The sequence below is a fragment of the Marmota flaviventris genome, chromosome 6, assembly GCF_047511675.1.
Source record: "Marmota flaviventris isolate mMarFla1 chromosome 6, mMarFla1.hap1, whole genome shotgun sequence".
Lineage (NCBI taxonomy): Eukaryota > Metazoa > Chordata > Mammalia > Rodentia > Sciuridae > Marmota > Marmota flaviventris.
Genome location: NC_092503.1, coordinates 134,030,548 through 134,053,698, shown reverse-complemented (window position 1 = coordinate 134,053,698; position 23,151 = coordinate 134,030,548). Strand labels below are relative to the sequence as shown.

The following is a 23,151-nucleotide window of genomic DNA, read 5'->3' as shown; positions in this document are numbered from 1 at the left end:
CTGATTCTATCTCTTGAGTGGCTAGGATTACAGACATGTGTCACCATGCTCGGGCTGCAGCCTTGCTGCTTGGCAGTCTTCCTGTTAGACTGAAAGTTAGTGAGTCCAGAGGGGCCCAGCCACATAAGTAATGAACAATAAAGCCAAGAAAGGAGACTCCCATGCCCAGCTGCTCAGAGCAGAAGAAATTGGATCTGAGCTAAAAGGACCCCCCAAGGTACTCCATGTACTCCCAGAGCCTTTACCCACAAACAGTGGTTAATCTATATGTCTTCCCCTTTAAGAACAACAATAACAACAAAAAAAATCAGAGGAGTTTTGAATATAAAAGGAAACAAAAAACAAATTTCTGGGTCCTACTGGACCCTTAAAAATATAGGTATAGGGAAGAGGAAGCAGATGCAAGGCAGGCAGGCAAAGTGTGATTTAAAACCTATAGCTTTTTTGTTTTTTTTTTTTTTTTTTTAACAAGCGGAGCACTTTGAGATCTGATTTCAGGGACACATACAACTACCAGGAAGGAAGTAGGCTGCTGAAACAGCCTTACTGAAAAGACCTAACAGAAGAAGGAAGTATTTAAAGAGCTGTCTTGATGAGTATTAATAACACACATGTTCCATAGCAGATTTTTTTAAAAAGTCTTTATTTATTGACCACTTATTATCATACACATCAATATTTTTAAAAAGGAAATTTACATAAAAATTCATGAAATATATTTACAGAAATATGGTATATCCCTTAGAGAAGGAATAACTCTTGATCTTTTCTTTTCTCCTCCACATCTCCCTTCTCTTCCCCTACATTTCCACTACATTCATGCACATATTCCATAAAGCAGTGAAAATAAATACCAGGAAAATTGACCTTTACTGCATTCACATCACAGACTAGTCTGCAATACAAAAAAGAAATGGAGATCCAAAACCTATATCCACAAGGCTTGATTCCTGGGCCAGGCGAAGAAGCAACTAGCCATATGATAAGTATGGCACAGTAAGTGCGAATAGTATGGTAGCCTTATTGCAACTTTAAAATGGATGCAGCCAGCTACAAATAATTTAGGGAGATAGGTGATAAAAATAGAGATCTTAAGAAATCTCACTATATCAGTAAAGCAATTGCTGGTGGGGAAGGGAAAGACTGTCATTGGAAAGGAATAAAAAGGGATTTAAAACACGGCTGGATTTTTACTAAAACAGTAACTAATACCAAATAATAATAATAATTTCTCTTCCAGGTGCAGCACATTAACCAATGCGGAATGTGCGGGCACCTAAGGTTCCCAGAATCCCCCGATGCTGGGGTTCATACCCAATGACACGGCATGGCAAGGAATCCTCATTTGTGCCTTAGTCCAGGACCCACTTCTATCCAAACACAGAGAGAATGGTTCAAGGTTTCTGTTTTAAAGGAGTCGTTCACTTGGTTCTCCATAGTGTTCCAGAACACACTGTCCCGAAGTTTTACTAAACAAATGACACCCAAGAACAAGAAATACGCTACAAACATGCACCAATGGTACCTGAAGATTTCTTACTCTGCAATCCAGTGCTCTTTAGCACACGACAAGTATCTGAACCCTTTAACAGGGTCTTCCCACTGAGGACAAACTAAATTCTAGTCTGTGAATCCACTTTATGGAGACAAGAAATGAGGAAGCCATTCATTTCCAAAGGCCTGAGACAATTGTCAGGATTCTTCACCTGATTGGTCACTTCATAGTTCACTTCCTATAGATCCCCTCAAGATTAAAAGGACACACACCTGGACATAAAGATGAGATTGGAGATCATTGCCTGAGCCAACAAGCATTTTCCAGAAAATGCAACTCCCCTGTTAAAGCAGACACACACACACACATATATATATGAACTATATATATTTCACACAGTAATTAAAAATCCAGTATCTACTTCACTTGAGAGAGACTCTAAGGAGCTTCAGGGAGGTGCAGTGGGTTAAATATCATCCAGTGAGCAAGACCACAGGCTGGGTGCCCTGGAAAACAGCAGTTTCTAATTTTATTTCCTATCCTCCTAGGATAATATATCCCAAAATACTATGCATCTATGAGATGTATAAATTGCTGCAGTTTGTGGAGCCTATATTGGCTGACCAACAAATCCTTGCTGTGGGGCTACTGAGATATCTTAAACCAAACTGAGGACATTGCACTGGAATCCCACAACGATTCTTAAGTTTATGTATACTTATAGAAAACTGAAGTGTGTTGGAAGAATAAATTGAATTCTTCTTTGTGGCTGCTTCTAGGGAGGGGGATTTGGTTTGAAAAAAAAAAAAGCTTTTGTTTTTTCTTCTTCTAGATTGCTCACATTTTCTGTAGTTAATATGTATCATTTTAGTACTAAAAATCCCTTTTGTAAAAATTTTTAAAAATGCACCCCAATACTTGATTGCTTCCTGAACTTGATAAATGCTATAATCTGTGTAACACAAGGGATACAGCAGGCATTTAATATGTTGTTGAATGAATTAAAAGACTAAACATTAGGGGAGGATTGGCACATTATTTGAGAACTATCAACTCTGAGCCTGGAAATAAAAGCAATTATTTTGTAGAAGGAGAAAAAAAATATGGGAGCACTCCAGTCTAATGAAAAAGCAAGAAAGTAAGGAGTGAGGTTTGCAAAAGCAAGTGGGGATCTTTGGAATTCTCACTTAAAAAAAAGTATTTAGAAAAAGCTCAGTGATTTTAAGGCCTTGTCAAACTACTGTTGGCATGAGGAAGCATCTAATACACAAAATAAGCAGAAACAGCCCACTGAGTCTGCAGTTATGCAATCAGTTGGTCGGGTGTCCTGACAAGTTCACAACCTGGGCCACTGGCTCCTCCTCCTTAGTATCGCCATGGATACCATCCAAGAGACAAACAAAACAAACAAAAGAGGGGAAATGTCATGGAGCTTTGAAAATGTATTCTTTTTGGCACTCAGATTATTAATAGTCTGCCTTTTTCCTTCTTCTTTAAGAAAAATGTTTAGCAATTTCAAAAGAATGAAATACAAAGAATAAAAAGACAAACTGAAAAAAAAATGTAATCAGTCATTATTACTAGAATGTAGGACAGACAAAAATCTCCCATCCAAGAGTAGCCCTAATGCTTTTTGGCTCAAGAAAATGGCAACAGAGACTACCAACTGGCTTCCAGGGGAAGCCAGGAGAGGAAGCAAATGTGATGCAGGGTGGAGCCCACCCTGAGAAGACCCCAGGGCCCACCCTGAGAAGACCCCACACAGATGGGGAGATGGGTCAGCCCGGAGCACTATGGCTCAGCCTCAGGCCAAGATTCTGGTCCATTCATTCAGCAATCATTTCCCATGAGAATTACAGCTACTGCACACATGAATACACTTCTTGCGGGGGGGGGGGGGGGGGGGGGGGTGGCGGGGGGATCGGTTAGAGTAGTCTCTAATTTAGACTTTATTTCCCTGAGAAATGATAGAGCACTTAAGTGCTTTTCTCACAAGAATTGGTAGTTCGATGCTGAAATACAAGTTTTCTCAGTCTTCAAGTAAGAAGTAACCCAGCATTGAAGTAAATGTAAACACATTACTTGGTAATTTTCACAGTTATTGCCAATGATGACAGTCAATAGAAACACAGGAAAAATCTGCTTGATCTGGTAGATGCATAAGTGCATCTGTCAATCAGATACTGCTGGGTTGCTGTACATATTCTTGATGAGCTCAAAAGAAGAAGAGGGTGGTCAATTAGCTGTCCTTGTCAAAGCTTGGTACTTATCATGAAACAAACTTAGTTGTTTTGACAGTTTTTTCACTCTTGGATGGAGGAATGTCGGATAGATCTGTGGTAATCCTCTGGACTGCTAATGTGTTCTGGTAAATCGTAGCCCCTTAGGAAATGTCCACTGTTTTGTTGAGCAAAATAATATAGTTGTCTGGCTAGCAGAGGTTCCACCTAATAAGATATTTTAAAAAATATTACTGAGATATTCGTTTTAACATCATGCAATTGGCTTATCATGAAATAACACTCAAATCCTAATGGTTAAATTCTAAATAAGTCTAAAGTTATATGCTATAACACATCAAAGCATTTCATATTTGGAGCTATCTGAATTTTTGTTAGTTCTTATATAGAGCAACATGTAAACAGAATCTACTTAGTTCTGGGTTTCAATTGAGACTAAAGTTAAAGATGGTACTTTCGAATCAACTACACTTGCAATTTACAGATTTACATTTAAGAATGTATATTATCTGACAAAATAATCAAATTAATAAGTCAGGTAAATTTCAGGATAATGTAAGCTAGTGAATTTGTTTTTCCACCATTGCTCTTTGACAGTGTGAAGGGATTATTCTGAATGACTTAAGATTTCATTTTGAATAATTCTAAACCAAAGGTAAAGGAAAACAACAACAACAACAACAAAAACAACAGCCGCAGACTGCCTTTATGGGAAAAGAGAGGCTAATTTGCCCCAGATTGACATAGTTTGGTTATTAGTGTGAATCATATTCACCAGAACCAAAGTCAATAGTCAGCTTTTCCTGACTTTATAGAATTTAAGACAAGATGAAAGCTCTCATCAATTTTGCTATTTTCTATTAAGTTGAACCATTTTGATATTTGCTATACAGTCACTTGCATAACTCCTTTGTAAGTAACTGAAATGAATTAAGTCCATAATCAAAAAGTAGATTCATGTATATCTTCCCTTTATGGGTCATACAGTACCATTTTGAGGGGTGTCTTGCCTGAGCAACCACCTACTCTAGGCCATTCCCTTCATACATCCTGCAAATCAGATCCATGTAGTATTTTAACATCTACTCTTTAAATGTTGCTTATCAAGACCAGGTTTACTTATTTATTTATTAACACTCTCTATTGAAAACAAGAGATATTAGTGATTCTATCATTAGCATATCAATCACTGGAGATAATTCAGGAGAAAATTCTAAAGTCTATGGGCTTATATTTTGGTTAGTTGGTTGGGTTTTACAATCAAGAAGGGAGATTCATATGTTCAGGATTAGAGGTGTTTTACTTCAATTTCTTTTTCAGTACTGAGGATCAAACCCAATGCCTTGTACATGCTAGGCAAGCTCTCTACCAGTGAGCTACACCCAGAGCCCTCAATTTTCAATACAAAATATCATCTCAGAGCTAAAAATTTCATCTGAATTGGTATTGTGGAATGTAACATTTTTCCTGGTAATATCTGGGTGTGTAGTAATGTAAGTTTTCATATTCAAGCATCTTAGTATTCAAGATGGTTTTCTATGATGAATGAATGTTAAATGCTATCTATATAAACCTGTGTTCTTTTTTTATGAAACAATGTTTACTTGCCACAGTGACACTCCTCTTGCTGTGATCCCATAAAAAGGGATCAATCTACTTGGACTTCTTGAAAGATATACCCTCTTTCAAATAGCACATATTCATAATCAAATAATTCCCCCAAAATCTAGAAGTAAAGGGGCTTGGGCAACATTTGGAGGGGACCTACAAAATACACAAATGAAGTCCGTCATGGTGGCCCACGCCTGTAATCCCAGTAGCTTGTAAGGCTGAGGCAGGATTGTGAGTTCAAAGCCAGCCTCAGTAACTTAATGAAGCCCTAAACAACTTATAGTGAGACCTATCTCAAAATAAAACATATTTTTTAAAAAAGGGCTGGGCATGTGTCTCAGTGGTTAAGTGCCCCTGGGTTCAATCTCTGGGACCTAAATGAGTAAAATTTAAAAGATACACAAATGAAAGAAAGCTTCCTAAATGGAGAAAAATTTCTCTCTCTAGGGAAGATCCACTAACCTGGCAGTATTTTTAAAGTCCTATTAGGCATGGAGAATTTTGAAGGGCAACTTTGAGTATCAATACTTTAAAATCCCTATAAAATGAGAGTATGACAATTTGAAAAAGAAAGAGAAAAAAAAAAAGATGGGACAAGTGGAGCCCTTGGTCTGAGCTTTGTGCCCTGGTTCTGTGATGAGTGGGTCTCAAGGGTGGAAACAGCACGTGGTTCCTTGGGCTTTGCTGTGCACTGGACCATGCTTCCTCCTCTATTTTAAGGGTTCCACTTATTTTCCCAGGTGGTTTGACATTTACTTTTCAGATTTCTCTAAGTAGCACTTTGCCCTCAAGAACAGGAAAACTCGATTCAATGATGATGTAACTGCAGACTCACGTGAGCCGTGATGAGCTTCCTTTGCCTCTGAGGGTCTGGAAACTCCTCCCCGAAGCACAGGGTCACTTGGAATCTTGGCAGGGGACGGCCATGGTGTGCGAATGCTTGCAGCTCTGAGGAAACCCACAAAAGCAAACCAGGTTAAACAGGAAGTAAGGGCTTTCTGTGATTCTTCACTATGAGAAGAACAGTCACTCTTCATTTCCCTAAATAGGGTCCCTTATCATGCAGACTCCAGAAACAAAATCACATGTACAAGTTCATATATGTGTGTGTTTCGTCATTTTTCCTCCATTCTTTTCAGGGGAATATGGCCTAAGCTGAAGATCATTGCTGTGCAGCACCAAACCCATCAGGATGCAAGTGATTGAAGAGAGGAGAGAAAGAGGGTGAAGAAGAAAATGAAATGTCATGAAAATGAAATGTCATGTTGAAGCAAAAGAATAATGTCTTATACAAAGATGACAGTTTCATTTTTTTAAAAAAATCAGAATGTTTCAACATCCCAGAATTATTTTAAAAACTCATGCCTTGACTATGAAAGAGACATTAATCCAGTGTCTGTGCTACTGGTGACATCTCCGTGGCTCAGACACTTGCTAACAGCAGCTTGTCCCACTTGGCACTAGGTGTGAACCCCAAACTGTGGAACTCTGAGCAGACTTGAGGACACCTTGAGAACAGAATGATGACTTGAAAAGGGCATGATGATGTTCCACTGGCCGCCCCTCTTGTGGATATACATATCCTGAAGCCACTGCTCTTATCTGAACAATATAAAACAGATAGGAACACTGTTGGAAAGACATGTGTCCAGGGTTGGGGTGTAGCTCAGTGGTAGAGCACTTGCCTAGCATGTACAAGGGCCTGAGTTTGATCCCCAACTCAGCCAAAAAAAAAAAAAAATTAAATGAAGAATTTTTAAAAAAGAAAAGAAAGACATGCGTCAAATCATCCAGTCCCTGGCATTAACTCTTTTCCCCTTACCCAGACTCAAAGAAAAACTCTAGAGTTTAATGTCATGTCTGAAAAAAAAAAAAGAAGTAAATTTACACAGGAGCTGTTAAGGCTTCTGCAGAGCAGCAAAGCAATGCATCCTTATCAGATACACACCCTTAGGCCATGCCTTTCGGGACTGTCCCTAAGCAGGGTACAAATCCTGAATGGGTAGATATCAAAGATTTCCACTGCTCTCTGCAACTAAGGTTTCTAGCTAACTCACACAACTATTTTAACTTCCTGCTCTGTTTTTTCCCCCTTTCTTCTTCCAGAATTCTAATCAAACTCAACTGACTTAGTCAGAATGTGTAAAACACATTCACACTGTTGTGGCCTGGGAGCACACCTACACAAGTTAATCAGAGTAGCAAGTTGGCACAATTCTCTGAAAAAGTCATGCCTCAAATGATTGCTAATACAAGAATGTTCACTGGGAATCCTTAATTATGCAGAAGCTGGTCTGCACAGCTGCAGTTTTAAAGTTCACAGCATCCTTCCTGAACCTCAGAGGTTGCAGTGGACAAAAAGCACAGGCTTCTGTTACAAAGGAAGACAAAAAAATTAAAAAAAAAAAAGAACGATTCTTGCTCACAGATAAATATGAAATATGAAATTCTAGGCAAGAAAATTCACATCCTCAGGACACCCACTCGACTCTTGCTCCAGCTTCTTATCTGTGGCTACCTCTCACCTGTCAGCTCTGACTCAAAGTGTACCTTACAGCTCACAGTGAAGACATTCCACCTCCCTAAAACAGGCATGGCAAGAGGAACTGAGAGAAGCAAGTGCCATTTTTTTCCAGGATGCCTTAATTAGAAAGCCCTCACCCTGGAGTAACCTCTGAATCTAAAGATGCCAAGATCTGCAATCTCTTAGGAAAACCCAACCTAGGGAGCACCAGCCTTCCAGGGTACATGACCCTTCAGACTACAAGATAGACATAAGAGATATAGACAGGTGCCTGTCAGAGGCTCATTGTATTTCCCCTGCCTGTCACCATGAATACCATGCCAGACCCAAGACAGTGAGGATGGTCCAGCCTGGAGACATTTCTGCTCTTAGATCAAGGGGTATCCCAACCTCATGTGTCTTCTTCATCATCCTACAGCTACCTCAGACAACCAGAGATGGTGCTTCCTCTTCCTTGTGTCCCACCTCTGTGGGAAGGGTGATTACCTAGGGATATATTTGTTTTGGGTACCAAAAAATAATTTGGATGGGTTTATACAAATTTGGGCCTCTTTAACAGAAAGTTCATGTAAATGGCACATAGATGACATATATATATATATATATATATATATATATATATATATATATATATATACATATGTAAATTTTAATATATTTATATTTTAATATATTTATATGTCTTTACATATATATTTTTATATAAATTACATATACATTATATATACATATGTATATTTTTTTTTCAAGAGGCAGGTTCAGCATTTGGCAATCCACTACTTCTGAATAATATCCAAAGGAATGAAATTAGTATGTTGAAGAGACATCTATGCTCCTATATTCACTGCAGATTATTCATAATAGTCAAGATAGGGAATGACCTGTCCAACAGCAGATGGATAGAGAAAATGTGGCATACTTATACAAAAGAATACTGTTCAAGCATTAAAAAAAAGAATAAAATCCTGTCATTTGTGACAACATGGATATGCCTGGAGGATATATTAAGTGAAATAAGCCGGGAACAGATAAGACCAAGAACCACATGACCTCACCTATATGTAGAACCCAAAATAGCTGAACTTACAGGAGTAAAGAGTAGAATTGTGGTTCAGAAGCTGGGGGAGGGGAGAGAGATGGAGGTAAAAGGACACAAAATTTCAGTTAGGAGCCCTAAATTCAAGAGGTTCATCGTATAGCACCATGACAACAGTTAATTATGGTAGCTGAACTCGACACTTTTCTGAGTTCAACTATTTTCAAGTATATAATATACCTGAAGTTTTAAGAAGAGTTCGCACCACCAAAAAATGACAGATATGTGAGGTACTGTCTATGTAAATTGGCTCAATTTAGCCATTTTACAATGTGAACATATTTCAAAACAGTGGGCCAGGCAGAGGAATATGCTTGGTGAAAAGGAAGAGGCACTTTAAAAAACAAAGACAGGAGGTATTTTGAAAGGGGGGCCTAGTGGAAGAATAAGTTTAAGATAAGGTAAGAACCAGCAAGGAGTTGGCAAGCAGAGCAGCCCTTCTGTCCCCAAAGCATCCTCCATCTAGACAACAAATAGAACACTGTATGAGGCCCCCACAATGACATGTTCAATGATTTCCCAAAAATCCACCCAGGGCTATTTTAACTGACATGAAATCAAAACTAGGAAAAGAAAACACACTGGTTCTGGAAAATATGATTAGAAACACTCATGGGACAGAGAAAATACAAAACCTTCCCATCATTTCCCCCTTGACAAATCAATTCAGTACACTCCTATCCTTGGTCCCACCTGCAGGGTGGCATGTGCTTAAGGATGAGACATCTCATAACCAAGAACAGTATGCTTCTAACCTTCACAGTTTTTTCTAGGAACCCGGAAACATCACCAATTAAGCTTGTTAAGATCACCCAGCCCCCCAAAACGGAACCTTGTTAAGAGGTGACTACTTTTGAAAACCAAAACCCTGAGATATCAGCCTGAGCCACGGTCCACCTGGGCCTTCTCATCCAGACATTCTTTGACAATGAGGGGAACAGATGATAGAGGCAGAGATGACCTGTGAACCAGTCAAGTAACCTATTCTGGAACAAAGCCCACTGGGCTCTGGGGCTAACAGGAAGAACTCTGCTTGGGGTAGGAGGCACCTGTCATTTCTGACTCCTGCGGTCACATGCCACCACTACCTCCATTCTAGAAGACATAAAGTGCATTACCTGACAGAAACTGCTGCGTGTCAAAGAGCTTGCAGGTCTGATCTCTCTCCAGTTTGTTGGGCCGGTCGCTACACAGTGCCAGGGGCCCGTCCCAGTAGATCCTGCTCTGGCATAGTCTTTTGGCATAAAGTCCATCTGGAGCCATCCAGAGGACCACACCCCTCTCCAGGTGGCTCAGCAGCTTCTCAATGTTCTTCCTCTGCCCATTGTCCTCTGGGTAGGGGAACAGGACCTGGTCCAGGTTGCTGGCATCGTAGGTGTGTCCATGGGAGATCCTGCAGCCTTCAGGGCTAGATGTGGTCAGCTCCTTTACCAGGATTTCCCGGTAGTACAGGCAGATATGCAGTCGACAGTCTGCAAACACAGAGCTCAGGAGTCAGTGCTATCAGACCCACCACTCGACTTGCCCCAAACAAAGCATATTGGGTAGAATATGAGTGTCCCCAGATGTACCATGAACAAGTATATTTCAGGGTCAAGAATATCTAGGAAATGCTGCATGTCTTTCTCTCATTGCTGAAGATTCCCCCGTGAGCATGTTTTACTTAGAGAAGCCCTCAGAAGACACCTATTTAATTTGTCTAACCCAGCAGCTTCCAAATATATGTGGCCATGGATTCTTTTTTATTTCAAGAGCTGGAGGAGCATATCCTTCATTAATTTTCTGCAAAATATGTTTAAGTGATAGCTGAAAGCCTCTCTGTTATGAAGTTACAAATTCTAGGCTGGTGATGCAGCTCAGGTTGCTTAGCATTTGAGAGAGACCCTAGGGTCAATTGCCAGAACCACAAAAATTAAAATATCTTAAAAGAAAGACTTACAAAGTCATGTTTTTTAGATGAAGTTGATTATGATACTGATGACCATGTTTACATCTAAAATACTGAGTCATGTGTCACTGAAAGAGAATTCATCTTTAAGTAAATCAATTTTGACTTTGGAGGAGTTGAACAATATGTTTAATTTCTACTAGCAAAAAACAAACAAATGTTTGTTTGTGAGTGTGTGTGTGTGTGTGTGAATTAAAAAAAAAGCAATTACATCCAACATCTGAAACTTCCTAAATTATTAATATAACATTTTTTAGGTAAATATACATACATAGACACTTTGAAGCATCAGCAGGAAGGCCCTAAGTGTAGTGATTCCTAAGTGATAGAAAGTGATTTTCATTTTCTTTTTTTGTTTTTCTAATCTTGAAATTAGTTTTCTACAGTGGGTATGTACTTCTTTTATCATAAAATTAATTCTTATGGAAAAAAAAAAAGAATCTAGGCTGGGGAGGTAGCTCAGTGGTACAGCACTTGCCCAAGGCCCTGGATTCAATCCCCTGCACAGCAATTTTTTTTCAAAGGAATCAATGAAAAAAAAATTCTCTAAGAGCCAACAGTTAATGTAAAATCTGCTTAAATTCCCCTAATCTTTGCATTTTTAAAAAAAGAACTCTAAATCTGTGCTTTTTGAAACTAAAAAATTAATTCATTTACAAAAGTTTTACTGCTTTCAGAACCCTCTTTAGAACACCACTCAAAAGGTTAAAGGACCCAGTTAGTTTTGCAAAGAGTTCCTTAAATAAAATATAAGAGGGCAACCCAGGCAGGGGACAGCTATCCAGAGGTGACTGCCTGGGATTTAACAATGACTGGGAATCATAGTTCTCTGATAAATGTATTCAAGGTTGATCATTAATCTGTATTATGCATACCAAGAAAAAAAAAAGGAACCCACAAAACCCTCTTATTCCTCAAAGGTAGATTTTGATTCTTAACCCACGTCACTGTCTCTTCAATTTCTGCCACTGTAAACAGACTGAGTAAGGTGGTGCACGGATGAGAGTGGGTGTTGGCCATTGGAGGTGACTGGCAGGGCAGGTTTCATTTCATTTAATGTCATCAGAAATCACGAGGTTGCAGAGATATAAATAGCTGTTTATTTCCTACTCCTCAGGCACCCACACAAGTCTGAGGTGCTCAGAAAAAAATTTTTGAAAGACTCTAAAAACAAATACAACTCTTGCTGCTTAGAACTGGCTCCTCCTAAAGGGGATCCTCAGTTATTCATGAGCATCTCAGAAGAAAGGCACACACCTCCCTGAGAACTTCAGAACTGCAAGGAACTAGACAGTAACACTGCAGCTTTTCTGTGAACAAGGAAAGCGCCTCAACTCTGGTCTCCTGAATCTTTAGAAGTTAGTTTGTATTTTCTGTCACTGACTTTTAAAGATGTCAGAGGGCAAGGTGAGAACTCTGAAGCTTAAGCTATTTATTTTTAATGTAAGTACAAATTCCATTTAAAAACAATTAAAATATTATCTAAAGAATGAATGAACATAGACAAAGAGTCATGAAGCATCTTCCTTAAATAGCTACACTCTCTGTGGTGCAGGAATTCTTTAGAAATGGAAGTTTACAAATCAGATTGAATTCGTATTTGTTTGGAAGTCCTATCAAAGTTCAGAGGAAGACCAAAATATGCATTCCTTCTGGACATACGAAACATCATGAGACCAGGGGCTAGAACCAATGTCCCCAGGAAGCAAGTTAGGGACAACAAGTTTGCAGCTAAACATAAAAGAAATTAACAGCTTTTTGAAATGAGAAGCTTTTATATTTCCTAAGAAAATATTCTACATTGTGAGAATGTCAGCTGATAGGGGACTCTCAGTAAAGAAAAACAAGCATTTGCATATTCCTGGAAATTTGGAGAGGTGCCATTGGAGAAATTAAAATGCTTCCATTCAACCTGTGTTTGGATCTGTATCAGAACGACAAGCTAGCTGGCTTTCTAATAATGTACCTTATTCACTTCAGTGTCCTCAATGTCTGGTGATAACATGTGTCCACACCTACTCCTGACTCAAGAGGGCCCAAACAAATGTCTAAATCCCCACCAAATCTACCCAAAGGTGAGTGGAGCCAGCAGCAGAGACTGGCCTCCTGCAGGTGCCTCCAAAACCCAACATTGCACTCACCTGAGAGCGCCAAGGCTTCAGCAGACCTTATGCTTGGCTCTATGGGGATTCCAGGAGCCTGGGACTCAGGTGGGGCACAAGCATAAAAGGTTCCTGTCACCTGGCAACCTGCATTTGCAAATAAAAATCAGATGTCTAAACACAGAGTCCAATAATTAGGAGGCCACCTGAGTGTGCAATGGAGTATGGAATGGAGTCACCTTCTAACCCAAACCCAACAGGCTCAAAGCAAGCACCCTCTGATGCAGGGCACATACTCATGAGGCAAAGACAAGCCAAAGTCCAATAGAAAAAAAGCAAGTCAAAGGAGGTATGAGCCATTGTACAGCCTTGGAAGAAAACTCAGAGCTCTCCCTCTTATTCATAAACAGGGAAAGTGAGGCTCAGAAGGAGATTAAAGGATTTGACCCTGTTCACAAAGCAAGTTCACTGCTGACTGAGAGATTAGGTCTGCCTAAGTTTTGATTACCAAAGACCCAATTAAAAACTAACAAATGTTTAGTTCATATTTATTTTACTAGCTACTTCTGGGTTCATGAGAAAACTGAACCCATCTCCTGCCAGCCCAGTAGCGATGTGTCACATTAAAAACATATAGAGAAAGAATATGCTGGGATAGGGATGTAGCTCATTAGTAAAGTGCTCTGTCACTGAGTAGATCCCAACACCACAGATACAAAGGGAAAAAAAAGAGAGAGAGAAAGAGAAAGAGTATGTCACAGAACCTAATTATGCTAGCAGTTCAATTATTGTTACCCATGCTTAGAAATATGTCTAGACATTCCAATTTTTTTTTTTTTTTTTTTTGCCCAGTTCAAAACATTGCCTCGTGTTGCTATGCTTATTAGTTCAACAGAGTCTGATGCATTGGATACAAGTCTGAATTTCAGAAACCAGTTTAATGTTAGCGGATTCTTCACTTACAGTTTGAAAAATCAACCTTTGCTGAATATCACTCTTAAAAAGCCAATATAATTGAATCCCAAGTTTTTCTTTAAAGAACATGCTACTCAACAGACTTTATTCAGTACCAAAAGCCAAGAATGACTTGAACACGCTTGAAAAAGCAGGGAGGGAAAGACCAAATTGTAAAAGAGTAAATATTCCCAGAAAACACAAAAGGATCGGTGTGTGGACCCATCTCATGACTTCTGCTTAAATAACTAACTCAAAATTCCTAAAAGCTAGTATTTTGCTGCATTGAACATACTTTGTGAAATTTTCTCTGCACATAGCTAATGAGTGCTTCTGCTGAAAGATTTCACTTTTGATACCCAAGGAACCCCTGTAGTCACAGGAACACATCTAATCCAAATTACACAAATCTTTTGGGACCCAATACTAAGCAGGCTCCTGTAAAGACCCTTTAGGGTTTTTTTTGTTTGTTTGTTTGTTTTTTTGTAGTGTTTATCCATTCCCTTCTTATTATCATCTTTAATACCAAGAACAGCTCCAACGAACATAATTACTCTTCAAGGGACATAGAGTAATCTCCCAGTGTCCCTGCAGAGGAGAGGATCTGGGCATGACTGTAGTATGCCCACTTTACAGATGGGTAAACAGAAACAGACTAGTGAGATTATGTGACCTCAGTCAGCTAAGAGAAAATTCAGGAGGTAAGATGGCCAGAATCTATCCCTCCACCCCCCCTTTTTTTTTTTTGCCTAAGTTTACAAATAAAACTTAAGGTTACTCAGGATGAAAAAATGTTAACCCATTAACCAGATAATTTAAAAATATATAGAAGACCATTTTGATATATGACCTCCCCTGTCTTATGTACAAGGTTGGATTTGGGCTTAGGATATCTGACATTGAACACCAGCCCTTTACTCTTACTGAGTGACTTGGGCACATTATTTACATTCTACGAGTTTCCATGATCTTCTCTGTTAAAAAAGTGTGTGGGGGGGCAGTTTTTGCTGCCTGGAATAATCTCTGGGGTATTTAAGGCCTCACATAGGGTTATGCCACATGGGTCCTGAAAAATCTGGTTCTGAGGAGCTTAGCATCCTATAGGACAGAGAAATCGCCCCCCTCTCCTATCTGATACACGTGAAATCTTTCTAGCAATCTCTGAGAAGGGGAAAGCCCTATGGTGTTGCTCAGGACAACCACCCGGAATTCCCCACGGACACATGTCTAGGTCTGCTCTTCTGTCAAATGCCCTGGCACATGCCTTACCATTTTCACAAGCTGGGCCTTGCCAGTGATGGCTACGGGGACCAAACGTCATTGGACACTGATACGGGATTTCTGGGTGAGGCTGATCCGGGACATAATCCCTCCAGCTTCTATCATGGGGTGGCATCATGTAGTTATGAACCTGCTAAAGGAACACAAGAGGAGTTAAGATGAAAAACATTGGCATGGGAAAAGGGGGTGTTTTTATATCCTCCCAAACTCTCAGGGAACCCCTTCTTCGGCCAGCAGCCAATTCATTTTAACATTCGAAAAGACTGGAGTGAGCTGTTCATTACACTAGGTGGAAAACAGTCACAGAAGTTCAAAAAGCACAATGAAGACAGTGTTGTAAAGCGATGATTTATCTAAGGCTTCATCATATGGTTAAGACTGGCACCAAAAATACTGCAAGGAAACTTGCCTTCTTTTACCCACCAAAGTGAAGAAAACAGAGCTGTAATTCAAATCAGAAAAGCCTACAGAGATCAGCTGCCCTGTGGTTTCACATGATAAAGCACAACTTCCAAAATCTTCAACTACTACAAAAGGTCTGGTTCCCAGAAGATTTGAGAATCAATAGAAGAAGCACATTCCAACAGACAAGATGCACCCAAGCTCTCCTATTTAAACTAACTGGTAATCTAGGCTGTGTGGTGAGACATTCACTCAGCCACCAAGGAAATCTGTTTAGCTGTTGGACTTCTCAAGGAAAACATGAAGTCCTGCTGTTTTGTGTTTCTTCCCCTTTGTGTGGGGCCAACACACAGACCCAGGCTGGACTTCCAGAGGCTTAGTGCCCTCCCCTGTACCTGGGCCGGGAGTGGGGTATAAGATGCCGGCATGGGGTAGGGGTGGCTCATGGTCATCTGTGGGTCCTCCAGGGTGAGCTGCTTTGCTCCTGTGTGTTTGAGGAAAAGAGAAATGGTACAGAGTGAAAAAAGGAACTGATTCAACTAAACGTCAAATCTTGGAAAAATACCTGAGGCTTTAGTTCTTAGAATGCATAGCACACAGTGTTGACAAATAAGGCATTTTTAGCAATTCCCTTGGGCAGTTCATATTATTTGAACAGATGTCAACAAGATCTGACATATTATGACAGGTAGAGAAATAAATGAGATCCATGTGCTAACATGCCTTGTGACCAGCTAAGGGGCTCTTCTGGTGAGATATATCCCAGGTGGGGTCATGATTTGTATAAACTGCAGATTTCTGGGCTCTGCTCCGGACACACTGGTCAGAATCTTGAAAAGAATTGTCCAGGAATCTGACTCAGTAAGTACCCCAGCTGACTATATTATCCTCTAAAAGTGGACCTTTTTATTACTGTAAGCAGTAACAATTTAAGATGTTCCATATGCTTTCCTTTCTGGAAAATGCCACTTACCAAAGTCTATTAGATAAGTAAAGTTTTAATGGGTCTTCAAGTTTGGAAATTTGGTTCATACTATAATTGAATGGACTAATTGGTAAACACACAGTTGAAGTGTGCGCACACACATTATGTTACAGGGTTAGAGCCTGAGAAATTATCCCTTAGTAACATCACAAGGTTTTCAACTTATAACCCAGAGAACTTGGGGAAGGAGCCTGCTGGGCTTGACCATGGGACAGGAGGCAGCAGGCTATATAAAAGCAGAAATAGAAAGTGACCTTCAGAATGGAATTAAGGCATTATAAGTATCAGGCTGCCTCTATTCTGTGACCCAAATTCAGGAAAGCCCCTACCTTTTTTGGCTCCCTCAGGAACAATCCTGTACACTTTGTATGGGTCAGAGATATCCAGCTGGCTCCTCTCAACCAATTCCTCAAAGTCATTGCTCTTGTTCAAAGCGCATCGCAAACGTGTCTTCCAGGTAGGAGGGTCTGGTTTATCAATGCCTTCTCGGAACTTTCCTTTAAATAGAGCCCAAGCCTGGTGGGAAAGAATGAAGAGAATGAAAAGTCAATTTCTTTCTTTCTTTTTTTTTTTTTTTAAAGAATCTTTCTAAAAGAAAAAAAAAAAAGGTGCTTAGTGCTTCAGGTTTATACTGTTGCTCAAAATGTGAACGGTAATGACACCAGGTGTCCTCCAGGTAAAATATTCTCACCTAGAACCCTACCATTGTCAAATTGAAGGTGAGTGGTTTCAACATTTCTGGGTGTTTATAAAAGGTGAGATGAGGCTTGGAGGCCCCAGAAGCTAGTGTGGCTGAGATTAGGGACAGAGCTGTGGAGGATTAAGTCCCCACAGGGTACATCTGGACAGTCACAAGGTCTGAAGTACTCTGTGAACAAATTCCCAGAGGAAGTCCCCTTCCCCTCCCTGCCCACAGGTGGGGGCTGGGTCTCACAGTTCACCGAGTAAAGTGCTCTAGGGGAAAGCAGTCATGAACAGGGGCACTCACACAGAAAGAAGGAGAGAGAGAGAGAGAGAGAGAGAGAGAGAGAGAGAGAGAGAGAGAGAATTTTCCAGAGTCTCAGAATAAAAGAGCCAGACAGAGATACCCCGAGACAGAAAGTGAGAAACAGAGATGGATGCATCCAAAGACAGCTAGAACCAGAGAGCAGAGACCAAAGGGGTGGGGGAGTGGGAACCAGAGAAACTCAGAGAGAAAAAAGTGAAACAGAGACAGAAAAACAGGGAGACAGATAAGAGCACCCACAGATGCACAGAGTCAGAGGCTTACACTGACCAAAGGAGACAGGGATTTGGAGATAGGGCCTGAGATTTGGATGAAAACAGAGGAAGGCACAGAGAAGCAACCCAGAGCCCTCTAAAGGCTGCCTCCTTCAAAGACATCCCTACTTCTGGAGCCCTCTGACCGACTCCCTGGGAATTGCTCATGCCACTTGCTCAGGATTGGGGCCAAGTTCCCCATTTAAGCAATCACCTGAGAACTTCAAAGCTCCAGCCACTTATCCCGCAGGGCTCATCCCATTCTGTCGCCCCTGCCAGTCCCTTTCTTTGAAAACCGCTGCACTGGGGCCACTGACTGGACTCTCGATGGAGTCTGGGCCAAAGACTAACTGGCCTCTTTGCCACCCTCCCCAAGCCTGCCCACAAGATTCCCGCGTTCAGGTGACCTTGAAGAGGGCGGCGTCCTCCTCGCGGTTATAGTCCTGCTTGCCCGCGTGCTTCCACGGGATACGGAAGATGCTCTTCTCTTCGTTCTCCCACACAAGCCCCGGGTACTTGCCGCTGTCGATTTGGTCAATCAGCCACTGGCGGAGTTTCCCGTTGCCGCAGCTCACCGCACTCATGCCGAACTCTCCACCTCGGCCGCCGCCCTCTAGGTTCATACCCAGTTTGCCGACCACCGCCCTGGAGCTCACCCAGAATTCGCCTCCCGTACTGGCTCCACGCTGCAGGGGAGAAGAAAGCTGCCCTTCAGTCACCGCTGCACAGCGCTCGGACACCCAGTCCTGAACCCTTTTGGCAGTGACCACGCTGTGAAGCGCGTGCATGTAATGTCAGTGTCACCCAAGTACCCTGAGAGAAGGTACCTTTGCGACAGGCCCCGGAGCATCCCCTTGGCGCGCACAGTTCTGCGGCTTCCTGAGCGCGCCCTCGGTGAAGCCCGTCTGCTCACCCCACCTTCCAGCACTCTATTAATTTAACTCATTTCACATCCCCAAAGCTCCCCAGGTACACAACTTTTCGCACGCTCCCAAATCCAGTTGCCACCAGTCTTGACACTGCGTTTGCCCGCTCACCTGTCGTTTCCGCTCCTCTCTGCTCGCTCCAAAGCCATTACCATCTCATTTTCCCCTTTACTATTAGTTTCCACTCTTTTTCACTCCATTCACACTCCCTTGGTGGTTCCCATGCGCGGAGGACCTCGCACGTGGCTGTCCCGTGTTTGGGGTTTCCAGGTGCATAGCACCTACTTCTCCCGCCGCTCCACACCCCCACCCCGTTCTCTTCTCCCGCAACCTTTAACTCTGTCCTTTAAATAACCCTAGCTCTCTTCAGCCAACCAGGATTAAGTGGGCCCTCTGAGCAACAAATGTGTACTATTGGAGGAGCGCAGCCCAGCAGCTGGAGATTCCCGCGCGTTGAGAGTCAGAATGATACCCAAACCAGTGAGGGAGAGTTGGGACAAGAAGGGACCCAGGGAAGGCGAGGCCAGCTCCTGTGCCTGGGAAGCGAAGGAGTGCACTGAGCAGGGGTTGAGGCGGTAACGCTCAGGCCTCCCAGCTGCCCAAATTTGGAGCTCCTCCTTCCTCATCAGCCCGGTAGTTACACGCTGACGGTAGTTGAGTTTGGGACCCTTAAGAATGAGATTCAGGGGAAGGAGCCAATAGGGTCAGGGGTTGTCCTCCCGCGGAGGAGCCTGCTGCTCCGTGTGGTTTCCTTTGACCGCCCGGCCTCAGCCATTCCTGGATCCCAGACAGTCCCGTTAGCTCATCTGGTGCCGCGCGTGGCACCTCCAGGGCGCAGGTCGGGCTGACCAGCTAAGTGGCAGTGGGGTCCAGGATCTGAGAGAGCCCGCAGCAGGACAGGCAGTACAAACTCCCTGGGTCCGGTGCAGATGGGGTGGGAATCTGAGCTCCCTAACTTGGCCCCGCTCCCTTCCCCCTCCAAAGCTGGGGTCCCCTGCGTAGCCTTGAGACGGAACCCGGGACTTCTAGTTTGTGCTCCCTGCCCTCTCAAGACAGCCTCACACTTCTCTTGACCCACTCCAGTCCTTACCTCTCCCGGTACTAGGAGCTGAGGGCAGCGGTGTGTCCCAAGTTCAAGTGGTGAAACTAAGAGAGTGAGGTGAGAAAGAGGAACTTTATAGAGCTTGAAAGCCGCGCTGGGGGCGGGGCGGAGGCGGGACGGGGGAGGCTCCGCCTGCGGCGCGGAGGGGGGCGCCTGGCTAACGGAGACGCAGCCTAGGAGGACGAGCCCCAGCTTCTGGATGGAGGCGAGGGGCAGCTGGTGACCCGGTTGGGGACTCTGGTGGCTCTCCGCGACCCTCTGTTCATCTAGTCGGAGAGCGCACTTGGAGCCTGGAGCGTCCCATCTCTGGGACTGTCACTGCGGACCGTTTCCCGCGAAGGGCGAGGCGCGAAATGGGGATCTCACCTCCCCGCCAGGATCTGCCCCGAGTCCCGTCAATAACTAGTGACAACCAAACGGCAGCAATGTGGCTTGGGCGGGAAGTGGGGGGGAGTGTAGTGGTAGGAATTTGGTGAAAAGAGAACTTTTGTTTTCAGAGCACGTAACCGGGTTGTCCACTTACTGAAGACTGGAGTGAGGGGTGGAGGAGCATCTTTGTCAAGGGAGAACCCTGCCTCTCCGCGGTGTTAGAGAACATCGCACTCTTTTAAAAGAAAATAGGAAATGGCCAGGATCCTTGGAGCCATAAACCGCGGTTCAAATACTGTGTACATCTTTGAAATGCCTGCATACTTTTTCGTCTATTAAACTGGTGAATTGAGGTGATTCAGACCATGCAGGGCCCGCAAAGTTTCAATTACTGTAAGATGAAAGAGATGGCAGCATGCGGGGGGGGGGGGTCCCCGAAGTATCCAAGTACCCACATAAAAATGATAAAGTTTAAACCTCAGCCTGGTGGAAAGCAGTTTAATAGTCGGGTATAAATACCCCAAATGAGAGTAATATTTAAGTGGATCTAGGCTTTTACTTAATTTTCCAAGCTGTCTTTGATTTCCAAAACTCACTCCCTGAGCTTTCACCCACTGAACTTTCACCAGATTGTCTTGGATTCGCTGAGCATGTTTATTTACTTAGCATTTTCAGGTAAACCGTCAGATCACCACTTTCTATATGATTTTAGATCACCACCACTCCAGGTCAGCTTGCAACTTTTGAAAAGCTTTTAATTTCACTTATTTCTCAGTTTTTCTTTTAATCTTATGTATTGGGTCAATGTCTCCTAACTGAAGCAAAAACTAAGTTTAGGCCAGAGCAAGACTGGGAGGGAGGTACAGATAGATATGCTTATTTCTAAAACCAAAAGACTTTCTCAGAAATTTACAGGATGGCATGTTTTTATTTCACTCAAGTAAGTTTTCCATTATCAGAGTCTAGGTAATAAACAACAGGGTTTCATTCAAAGAAAAAATTCTGGTCATAACCTGTTTTGCTTCCTTTCTTCTTTCAGAATTATTCACCCACCAAATATTTTTTTGAGTACCTACTATTTGTTAGGAATTATTATTAGGCACTTGGAACACCTCTGTGAACAAAGCAAAGATTGCTGCCTTCAGGTTGCATTACATTTTCATCAGTGAATTACCTTTTTCCAAAATATGCACTAACATACCAGACAGAAGGAGATCACTAAGGACAAAAATGGCAAAGTAGAGCTTTTTGCACTTTCCCACACGTGTGCTGTGCATTGGGCTTAGTCAGTTTCAATATTTTCCTCACTTATCCACATCCTCTGTTTTTAGAAGTTCACAACAGTCATTTGATGAAACTTTCTGAGACTCTACACAGCCACATTCTTTAAAATGTGATTGCTAACCTTCAACGCCATCTTCTGGTTTACTTGTTTATCATATTGATCCCCTAGACTGGATTTTTTTTTTTTTTTTTTTTTGATGATGAGGAGGAGGAGGTGAATACAAAGTGTAAGCTATTTGAATCACTAAAACTCTTGATGTCCTCATTATCCCTGGAGGAGAGGATTGAATGACCAGGTAGGTACTGCTAATTGATCACCAAGGACTTACATATCCTAGTCATAGTTGAAACAAAAATATGACAGTTTTTTTTTAGTTAGAGCTTCCTCTTACACTAACCTCCAAACTGAGACTTGAGAAAATCAACATGTTCCATAGTAAAAGACTAGACCTTTGTCTTCAAATGCAACAACTTGCTGAAAACGAAAACAAATGGGAAAATCAGTTAATTAAATGTCTACCCCCAAACAAAGGCTGATTCTTATATTCCATAAGAAAGTTATTTCATTGAGTTATCCAGATGAAGTGCTGTTGAAAATAGAGCCTGATCAGAAAGGAATATTTCAATTTTCAATTCACATATATCTTAGACTGTAAGAGAAATGAATGTACCCAAATTCAACATTTAAAAAATCAACCTTTTAAAACTATACTCTCATGTGTAAGAAGAATACTTTAGAAAAAAAAACATTAGACACATAAAAAATAAGTGATTGAGCTGATGGTGTGGCTCAGTGGTAGAGCACTTGTGTAGCATGTGCAAGACCCTGAGGTTCCATCCCCAGCACACACACACACACATACACACACACACACAACTGGAACCTTGTTTTGGATAATATTATTTTCTCATTAATTTATTCTTTAAAAGGGAAGGGAATTAATAGTTAAAAACAATGCAACTCTATTATTAAAAGAAATTTAAAGGACATTTTAATTTATTGTAAAAAATTATGAAAATACTAAAAATGTTCTGCTGTTTTAATAAATTCATACAGGGTAGTGTCTCCTCTAATGCTCTTTGGTTATCTGTGTATGCAATGCTAATTATTACCATTGACCAGGACATCATGTATGGCAGGAAGGTAGTGCTACTACTGGTGATTAAATATTGGAGCTTGAGTGTCATCAGGAGCTGGTTCAGACCAGTGAGGCCTTGGATGGGTTACTTGTTCAGTGAGGGGGATATTGTTCCTGCTTCCGAGCAGTTTTATGGTATTAAAGTAATGCTTGCATAGTGCCTTATGAGTATTCAACAAATCGGGACTTATCACTTACATCATACTTATTATCACTTACATCATACTTCATCACTTGGGGAAGTGTCACAGAATTTATCTAATTTGATTCCCCCAATGGTATCTGCTTTGTGGGCAGGATGGCCAGAATTCAGCCCCGTTGAACAGATAAGGAAAGAGATCCTGAGAGCACTGAGGTCCAAGAGGCTTGCCCAATAACACAGCCCTGAGGAACTGTTCTTTCTGGGAGTACACAGCCATTTGGCTGCCCCTGG

The 23,151-nt window shown here is 41.8% G+C and overlaps 1 protein-coding gene across 3 annotated transcripts; it reads right to left on the bottom strand.

Moving 5' to 3' along the window:
* Positions 1-626: 626 nt before the first annotated feature.
* Irf4 (interferon regulatory factor 4) lies at positions 627-19,956 on the bottom strand. Of its 3 annotated transcripts, none has more exons than XM_027954813.2 (9): positions 19,915-19,956; positions 18,306-18,584; positions 16,968-17,154; positions 16,049-16,137; positions 15,240-15,384; positions 13,056-13,163; positions 10,085-10,438; positions 6,182-6,294; positions 627-3,942 (listed from the first exon to the last, which is right to left on the bottom strand). In XM_027954813.2, exons 2-9 carry the CDS (start codon positions 18,519-18,521, stop codon positions 3,799-3,801), a joined length of 1,356 nt encoding a protein of 451 aa, XP_027810614.1. In that variant the 5' UTR covers positions 18,522-18,584; positions 19,915-19,956; the 3' UTR covers positions 627-3,798. The 3 variants fall into 3 exon arrangements, with proteins under 3 accessions (XP_027810614.1, XP_027810615.1, XP_071469718.1); XM_027954814.2 differs by having other exon boundaries at positions 15,240-15,381; XM_071613617.1 differs by lacking the exon at positions 13,056-13,163.
* Positions 19,957-23,151: the final 3,195 nt, after the last annotated feature.